Source organism: Pteronotus mesoamericanus, unplaced genomic scaffold, assembly GCF_021234165.1.
Source record: "Pteronotus mesoamericanus isolate MK-2021 breed Mesoamerican mustached bat unplaced genomic scaffold, CSHL_Meso_final contig_168, whole genome shotgun sequence".
Lineage (NCBI taxonomy): Eukaryota > Metazoa > Chordata > Mammalia > Chiroptera > Mormoopidae > Pteronotus > Pteronotus mesoamericanus.
In genome coordinates this window covers 12,385-22,314 of record NW_026555067.1, presented here as the reverse complement: position 1 = coordinate 22,314, position 9,930 = coordinate 12,385, and the positions used below count along the sequence as shown (strand labels likewise).

The 9,930-nt window shown below is 43.5% G+C and overlaps 1 protein-coding gene across 1 annotated transcript; it reads right to left on the bottom strand.

Moving 5' to 3' along the window:
• On the bottom strand, positions 1-8,181 carry LOC129064626 (zinc finger protein 449-like). Its single transcript, XM_054565757.1, is given in 4 exon segments — positions 1-812; positions 1,108-1,209; positions 5,842-6,046; positions 7,828-8,181. Coding segments are annotated over 4 exon segments (1,473 nt in total).
• Positions 8,182-9,930: the final 1,749 nt, after the last annotated feature.

Genomic DNA, 9,930 nt, shown 5'->3' with positions numbered 1-9,930 from the left:
TCAACAAATGCTCAAAGGATTTTCTCTGAAGTGAGCAGCTTGGTGCATATTAAAGCATGCTTTCTTTATGAAGCTTGTAAAACAATGAGTGCACTTCTATGGCTTCTCCCCTGAATGGGTTCTTAAATGAAAAACAAGGCTTGATTTATGTCTATAGCTTTTCCCACAATACTCACACATGAATGGTCTCTCTTCAGTGTGTGCCATGTGGTGCACACTAAGGTCTCTTTGTCGACTAAATGTTTTTCCACAACTATGACATTTATAAGGTCTTCCATTTGTGTGGATTTTTAGATGGTTTGCAAAACCTTTTCTATTGCAAAAACGCTCCCTACACTCAGGGCAAGTGTATACTTCTTGACCAGAAAAGGTTTTCTGGTGTTCTGTGAGGTGTGACAGCTGACTGAATTGCTTCTCACATGCATTGCATTTATAGGGTGTCTCCCTTGTGTGAACTCGAAGATGCCTTTGTAAGTTGGACTTACGAAGGAATCTTTTCCCACACTCAAGGCACTCATGAGGAAGATCTCCCGAATGAATTTTCAGGTGCCCATTAAGTACCTTATTGGAAATAAATTCTTTCCCACAGTGAGTACATTGGTGTGGGTTCTCTTGGGCACGGTTTTGCTCATGGGCCCCGGGGCTGAGAGGTTCTTCCTGGTTGTATCTCTCAGCTCTTTCTTCTGGAAAGGGGTTCCGATCACAGACAGGCAATGGGTGCTCTCTGGATAGCTGCTCGGCGGGATTTCCCAGCTGATCTTTCGGCTGTTCCGAGTCTTCTGGTAAACTGGGATCAAGAAGTGCATTTCCATCTGAAGAAACAGAAAGTGGATACATACTCTCCAGTTAGTTTGTTGTTGTTTTTTTCCTGCTTTGATCTGCTTTGACACATTTTCTCTCCCAACATCAAAATCAAGAGTGCGAATAGAAATTGCAGATGTCACCATGTTCCAAAGGGAATGGAGAGGTAGGGACTGAGAAGAGTTATACTCAACAGCTAGTGGGAAGATAAGAACTTCCAAGTGACATCCGACACCTCTTTACTCTGGGAGTAAGCGCAAAAATTTCTTCAGTTTCTTCCCGAGCATCACATGAACCCTCACCTACCTGTCTTGAAGTCGAGCCATTGCAATTGTTGTTCCGTTTCCATGCAGTCCTGTAGTTCCTTCATCCAGGGCTCTATGGGGTCAGGCTTTGGTGGTGGATATGCTGGCCGTAGGAGAGATGGGAGGAAGGGCAGTTTGAGTCAACACAGGTTCATGCAGTGTGAAGGTCTCTTTCTGGGACATGTGGCCTCTCAATATCTGCCTGCTACCTCGTCCGCGCTGCTTTACCAGGAGCCTCTGACAAGTCATTTTTGTTGTGTTTTTTCAGTTTTCAAGATGAGGACAAAACTCAAATTGGGGGTGAGGGAGATCCTATTGTGTTCAACTCAAACCTACTCTCCTCCAGTCTATGGAAGGGAGGTGAATCAATTCTGGTGTCACGTCAATACACTGAATGTGTTCCACTCTTGTTTTGAGAATGGAACTGTAGGTGAGGGCCAGAACATGAAGTCAGATTTCCTAAAGTGCTGGCGTATTAAAACTGAGAGACACTGTCTAACTGACTGCCAAGTGAAGAAAGAGAGAGGCCAAAGTAGGGGTTAGGAAACTGGTTACTGGAAGAATTTTAGTAAGAGACACTCAAATTATAATGGCAACGGAAGTAGGTAACCAACAGGCAAAAATAAATAAATAAGTAAGTAACTTGTATATGTTTGTTTCAGCTGAAGTCTAGAAGTAGATTCTCTTGAAACTAACCCAAATAATCACCAAACAGTGTTTCTCACTGTCAATTTAAAAAAAAAAAAAAACAGAAGTGCCCCTGTATCCTACCACCCCTCTCCTCAGGGAGAGCTGCTGTGGCTCCACCCTCTTTGCACACTCCTACCTTACCTCTGGCCAAGTTTGCTGGTCTGCAGTAAAGTGTGCGTTGGAAAATGGCTCATTTCAGATGGAAATACAGGGCAATGTTTAAATATTGGAATTAGTAAAATGACATTAGCAGGTTAGTGCGGCTAATGTTGATATGAAGGAAAATTTAACTTTCAGGATATTCTATCAAAGCGCAGGAAGTCGACTAAAATACCTTATTTCCTGTTTTCACTTAAAAAAAGGCCAGATATTTCAAATGAAGAGACCTTAAATACAACTGTTCATTTTGGTTATGCCTACATTTCAAAATTAAAGTTAGGATGAGAGGGTATGAGTCCCAGGTCAAATAAAACTGCATGTCATGGATCAAAGGAAAGCCGCCATCGAGTGGAAGTGCGGGCTATCGCAGAGGTGGTGGGTGGACAGCGGCACAGCCTCAGGGTGGCAGAAACCTGGAGGCCCAGAATCCCCCCATTAGAGAGACGTGAAAATAAGTTCATAATGAAAGGATGTGTTCCTGTGGAGGCTCCCAGCCCATACATAGAGCATGGACTTGATATTCTTCAGGCTCTAGACTTCATCACAGGTCACCATTAAACCAACCCAGACACCTGTCCCTTGGGTGAAAGGGAGCTAAAGATGTGACTAGTCAAGGACTGAAACCGCCCTGTGGACAGGATCTAGCAGCCAGTCATGAGAACAAGGCCAGGAGTATCACCACCGGGCAGCTGGGTCTCATGGACTTACCATCAGTCCAGCTGCCCCTTTCTGTGCAGCACCAACCAAAGAAGACTGAGGACTGTCACCTTGCTTACTCGCCCCAGCATAGTATTCCCTGGTGCCAGCTTTCAAAGAGGCTGGCCCAAACTTGAGCTCCTTGCTGGATATTCACCTCATGCACTTCTTAACTGTCTACCAACCCCACCCCACCCACCTCCCTCCTGTGTAACATTCAGATCCTTGTGGCTCAGGTGCACTCAGCCTCCACTTTCTGGATGCTCAAAGCCTTGCTCCTGCCACTATCACTAGTCTGCACTCCTCAACCTATGCTCATGGCCCATGTCAGCTAAGGACACTCCCCCTTTGACCCATCTGCCACCCTTCTGACCTCAGTTCCCATCCTCTGCTCATGCAGTCAGTAAAATACTACCACAAATGATGAATGAACTGGACACCGACTTAAAAGATTTTCACAGACATCAGCCTTCCTTCTGTCTGCCAACATGGGGAAAACAGCCATGGCACTCATCACAAGGCAAGCCCGTGAGTGAAAGTGAGCAGACACAGGCACTCATATGCTGTAATGGGAGGATAAATTGGTACAGTGATTTTGGAGGGCATTCGACCATATCTGTTAAAGTTTTAAATGTATATGCCCGCTAACCAATCGTTCTTAACCTAGAAATTTGTCCTGCGGACACATGCCCATGGAAGGATGCTTACCGTGCATCCTTTATAGCTTGGCCCCAGGGTAGTTTGGTCAACATTGAATGCCAGTCAGAAGTCATGCCTCTAAGCCTACTTCTGTTGGAAGCACTCTTCTCTTTGCCCTCACAACCACCTGGGAGGCTGTGCTGGAAGTGATCCTAAGGGTGTAAATGAGCCCTCTTTGTACTGGGCCCTGGGTTGTTCTGCTCTTCACTCCCGGCTAGGACTCCTTACTCAAAAGCCTGCAAATGCCAAACTCAAATTCTCTCACATCCATTTTTTTAAATTAGCCCCAGAATCAGATTATTAGCCATTTAGAGCCACCCTCCTTTGCATAGCCCAGAAAAATACCACCCCACAGCTGTTAGCCATTGAAAAGACAGAGCCTTGTGGTTATATGATCCCAAGCTGCCACTGCCCTTGGAATTCTCGGACCTATAGACTGCCAGTGTGCTACTGGGCTATGACATCACCTAGGCAGGTAAGCCCCCCCTCTGAGCCCTTACTCCCTGGAGAGTTTCCTTGTGCCCCTCTCCTTCTGACCCCTGACTTTCCCAACAAGCACACCTGACAAAGACTTGCCCCACAAAGCTTGTGTGTGCTACTGCTCCCTCCTGGTCATATCTTGTTCCCAGATCAGCCCGCAGATCCCTTCGACCCTCCACAAGTGGTAAGGAGGGAGAGACTTTGGTGACCAGGAGGTAGACATGAAGACCTCCCAGTGGGCAGGATAAAGGGTGTTATACCACTTTAAACAGGGATGAGAAAGGGGTAATTTCCTTTCCTCCTAATTGTTATATTTTACCTGTTACATCATTCTGTCTCTCCCTTGTTAAATATACTGGACTTTCCTGTGCTTTAGAGACTAAAGTATTCAAATCAAGAGCAATAGTGCTGCTCAGCATCATGTGTGATCTTTGTACCCGGCACTGTTGGTAAGAGGAACAAATTCACACATGTAATGGGAACTCATATGCAGAAAGATTTATAACTCAACACGACTGGCTGGGTTCTGCCACGTGTTGCAGGCATACACATAGAAATACAGATTTTTTTAAAAAACTTGTTAACAGAGCAGGGATATAGGTGAGGTAGGGACTGGAATATAAATGTCAATATTTTACATAGTTTGGCTCTGACCTTAATGGATATACATATGCCCTTTTGAGTTTTTCCTCCTGGTCACCTCTGTTAAAAACAAACAAACAAACAAACAAACAAACAAACAAAAAACGAGGCAGGGTACATGTCTTCTACATGCCCAGAACTTGCTGGAGCAAGCTACAAAATTTGGTACCCGGAAAAATCGAATAAATGCAGAAAGGGAGACAAATTTGTGACCAAACAACCACACTGTGACGTTATGAGAGGAATTCCATGAGGGGGGCAGGGTAGTGTTGCACAGATAACACATGGTCCTACTGTTAGGCCTAGAATGGACCAAGCCATCCTTTCCAAGGAGAGGGTGAAGTCTCACATGTACCATTCCCCACTGTCTGCCAGATACCTGGAGAGGAGATGTGGCACTTGGAATGGAGACCATAGGAGAGAGTGGAAAACCATAAGTAAGCAAGCACCAGAGGTAGAATTTCTATTGGCTTCAAGAGCAAATGGGTCCTAGTGTCTAGGATATCCATTCTCACGCATTTAAGACATGGGAAGAAAGCAAGGAACCCAGGAAAGGTACCTGAATATTTAACAGATTTTTGAATTCAAATACAATATAATGGTCTTTTTTAACGTGATATCTCTCAGGATCTGCCCAGAGAACCTTGTGCTTTCTCCCTCTACACAATCCTGGAAAGTCCTCGACCACCCTCGAGACTTCCATGAACTTCTACAAGTCTTTCTTCCCCTGGACTTTCTCCCCCTAGACTAACTCCTGCATTGTCTGGAGCAGTGGTTCTCAAGCAGTAGTATGCGCAGCATTTACCTGGAGTGCTTGTTAAAAATGCACCACAGGCGATCCTGCTACAGAGAATCTTCTTAGTATGCTTGGAGAAACACTGGTCTAGGATTTCATGGATAAGATACATGTTTGTTGTACTGTGGCAAGCGATTACATCGTCTTAAAGGATCTGAAGTGAGTACGGTATGTTGATAAAGTCGCATGTGTGAATGTCGCTCTTATGCCATAGGAGCAACTGAGGCCCTTGGGACCCACAACAACACAAATTCCTTTGATAAAAAAAATATACTGGGGAGATTAATCTTGATTCATAACACTCAAACTCCCTTCAATTTCCGGTATAACATTCTTGGCTAAAGCCTCCTTCCTGAGCAGGTCCCTCAGCCTCAGCTTAAGGGATTCTGAACCCTGTTCGAGCTGATGTGCTCTGTGGCCCGCTGCTCCCCAAGAGACATTTCCTCCTCCTCCTCTTTATCGGACTGATCCATTTTCATCTGATATCCAGTGTTCCTAGCCAACTCCAACCCTGGAGAGCCCCTGAGCTCTCAAAACAGAAATCAAGGAAAAGGAGCAAAACCCTTGCCTTACCAGGGTCCAGAAAGAGCTGGCCTTCCCCAGCAGTGCCATAGCTCAGCTCCTGCAGGCCTGCCTGTGGGATCCACGCCTCTGCCACTGGGGCCGTGGAGACAGGTCGTACTGCTTGGAGTGGGAGTGCCTCCAGGTGGATGTCTGGTAGTATGTCTGCCATTCTGACTGCTGCCAAGTCTTCCGAGAGCATTTCATGCTTGTCAATCTGGGGAAAATGCCAGAACCCATCACTCTAAAGCCCAGACCAGCAGTGCCCAGTAGCAATATAATGCAAGCCACGCAAGTCATCTTAAAATTTCAAAATGTAACCAGGATAAAGAATTATTAATATGATATTTTACCTGCCTTGTTGTTCAGCCTAAGTCTTCTGAATGTGGTGTGCGTTTCATACTTACAGCATATCCCAGTTTGGTATAGCCACATTTCTAGTGCTCAAGAGCCACCCTTGGCTGGTGCCTACCATACGGGCAATGCAGGATTAGACCACATGAAGACAACATCTCATGTAGTAAGCCAAACAAGGAGACGCAGAAAGGAAGGGAAATCACAAACGCATCCCATCCTGGAGGCAACAAACTCTGGAAGAGTCCTGTTCATGCAGGCTAATTGCAGAGCCCCATCAGCACACAAGACTCCAGTGCCCCTAATGCCCAACCAGAACTACTTTCTCCCTTCTCTAAAGATGCTGCCTTGTGCTCAGCTATCGCACACCCCAAACAGGTTTTACCCGGTGCTTCTGAACAGAGGGCAGGGCCACCACCCCGAGAAGGTGTTTTGGATGTGATGGCAGGTGCTGGCTACCAGAATTTAGAGGGCAGAGATGGGAGTATAGATAATGAACAGTGCAGAATTGCTCCAGGTCCCTACCAAATTTGGAGTGTCCCCCTCAAGTGTTCATGTAGGTAATAAGAACCTGTCAAGAACCTCACCTTGTTGGTCATATAATCACAACACATTTTTGCAAATTTTAGCTTGGCTTGACTTTTCTAGGGAAGCACTACTTTGGAAATCAAACTCATGGTGATGTAAAGTACAGCACGGGAAATATAGTCATTAATATTGTAATAACTATGTATGGTGCCAAGTGAGTACTGGAAATATCAGGAGGAACACTTTGTAAAGTACAATATATGACCGTCTAAGCTCTATGATGTACACCTGAAACTAATACAAAACAATACTGAGTGTAAACTGTAACTAAATTTTTATTTAAAAAAATGAAATGTTATACTGCTAATTGTTCAGATTCACCAAGAATTGTTTGCCACTTCGGAAAATCACATGACCAGCAGCAACACTGCTATTAGTGTTTGAGCTGTATCAGTCCGAAACACTGCCTGTTGCCTTCACAGTGAGTCTGTGCAGAGAGGCAAGCAACTGACAACTTCATAGATCTTGTGGTGCCCTCAAACCCAGACATGCGTGCGCTGAAACGCTTTGTACTTTTTAATAAACCATGTTCCTTTTCCTTTAAATTCCTTCAAGACTCTACTTGACTCAAAAGTTGGACAACTTTCTTTGTAAAGAGCCAGACAGTAAATATTTTATGCTTTGTGTGCCACATTCAGACTGTGACTTATCCTCCTTCTTCCCCTTCTCTATTTAACAGTGCTTTAACACTTCAAAACCATTATTAGCTCACAGGGTATACAAAACAGGTTGTGGCCAGATCTGGTCTGCAGACACTAGAGCATAATATTGGTGTTTTTGAGGAATAATTGTAGGTAGGCTATGTTAACTATGCAGGTCATTTAAGTACACTTACTTAATGGACTTTGGAGAATATTTGTTACAGAAGCAGGGGATGAGTATGATGAGGTTGAAAACCACTGACCTATAGGTTTTCTCTGGCAGAAGAGAGACATGAAAAAGGTTGTGGAGAAATCCTGGGGCTGAAGAATGACGCAGAGACAAATGTCCCATCCAATCCCACCTGCCTCTGATACCTGTTTGGTAAATTACCCAGGTCCCAAACTCTTTTCTCACCTGCGGCTCTGGTATCTCAAGTCCGGTCTCTAATTCTTCTAATAGTGACACGACACTTTCTGTAGTCTCTGGGCATTGTTCTGTAACCCACGTCTCTAGTTCGCAAGGCAGGATTGTCAGGAATTGCTCCAACACTAGAAGCTCCACCATTTGTTCCTTAGAACGCATCTTTGGCTTCAGCCATTGACCGCAAAGCTCCCGGAGTTTGTTGAAAACTTCACGAGGCCCTGCTGCTTCTTTGTACTGGAACTGCCTGAAACGCTGACGGAAGACTTCAGAGTCATTATCATACTCTTGAAACACCGAGCCCAGATTCAAGGAGGCCTGGACAGCACGACTGAAGGCAGTAGACATTGCCCTCTTCCAGCAGTGTCCAATTTATCTGGCACCTGAAGTCTCAGATTCAAATTTCTTTCTTTGTGTATTTCTTTGGATGAGACACCTACAGCTGAGGGCAGGGAGAATGAGAAAGGAGAAGCAGCAGTGGTTACCAGAGGGCATCCTTACTTCCTTTAATTGCTTGCTTTTCAGCAAAGCCCCGAAGTAGCAGACTGTAATCTTTTAGATAATTTTTAGGAACTGAGGAAAATGTTAAAAAGGACTTCTTTAAGAAGAAGAAAGAAAGAAAGAGAGGATCATAGTTATAAAGACTAAAATAGCAATAAATGCGTACCTATCAATAATCACTTCAAATGTAAATGGCTTAAATGCTCCAATCAATAGACATAGTGTAGTTGAATTGATGAGAAAACAAGACCCATATGTATGCTGTCTACAGGAGACCCACCTCAGAAGGAAAGAGACACACAGACTGAAAGTAAAGGGACAGAAAAATATTTCATGCAAATAAAAAAAAAAAAAACTGGGGAAGCAATACTTACATCTGACGATATAGAGTGTACAACAAACACTGTAATAAGAAACAAAGAAGGACACTAAATAATACTAAAGGGATCAATCCAACAACAGGACATAACCCTTGTAAACATTTACACACGCGACATTGAAGCACCTAAATATATAAAGCAAATCTTGACTGACATAAATGGAGAGATCGACAGTAATTACTGTCATAGTAGAGGATTTTAACAGCCCATTGACACCAATGGATACGTCTTCCAGACAGAAAGTCAACAAGGAAACAGCGGCCTTACACGACACACCAGACCACATGGATTCAACTAATATTATCAGGGCATTTTACCCCAAAGCAGTAGATTATACGTCCTTTTCAAGTGCACATGGAAGATTTCCTAGGATATAACACGTGTTAGGAAACACAAGTCTCAATAAATTAAAGAAGGTGAAAAGAATATCAAGCATCTTCTCTGACCGCAATGCTTATGAAACTAGAAATCAATTAAAAGAAAAGAAAACCTAAAAACACTCAAACACATGGAGGCTCAATAACATGTTACTGAACAATGAATGGTTTAACAATGTGATTGGGAAGAAATCAAAAGATACCTTGAGACAAATGCAAATGGCAACACAACAACCCCAAATCTGTAAGACACAGCGAAAGCAGGCCTAAAACAGAAAATTGGAGCTTTATAGGCCTACCTCAAGAAACAAGAAAAATCTAAAACAATCTAATCTTACACCTAGAGAAACTAGAAATAGAACAACAACCAAAGCCCAACGTGAGTAGAAGAAAGAAAATAATAAAGATCAAAGCAGAAATAATGAAATAGAGTCTAAAAAAACAATACATGAGATCAATGAAACCAAGAGCTGGGTCTATGAAAAGATAAATGAGATTGGTAAACCTTTAACCAGACTCATCAAGAAACAAAGAGAGAAGACCCATATAAGTAAAATCAGAAATGGAAGAGAAGTAAAAACTGAAATGACAGAAATACAAAGAATTATAGAGGGGGGGTGGGCGGGGAAAAAGGGAGGGAAGGGGCAAGTCAAGGAACATATAGCAAGGACTCATGGACAAAACCAAAGTGGGGAAGGATTGGGGGGAGGGGGCAGGGGAAAGCGGTGGGGGGAAGACAGAGACAAATGTATTTGGAAAAATAAATTAATTAATTTTTAAAAATTTCAATAAAAAAGAAAATATTATAAACAACTATATGCCAACAAATTGGACAATCT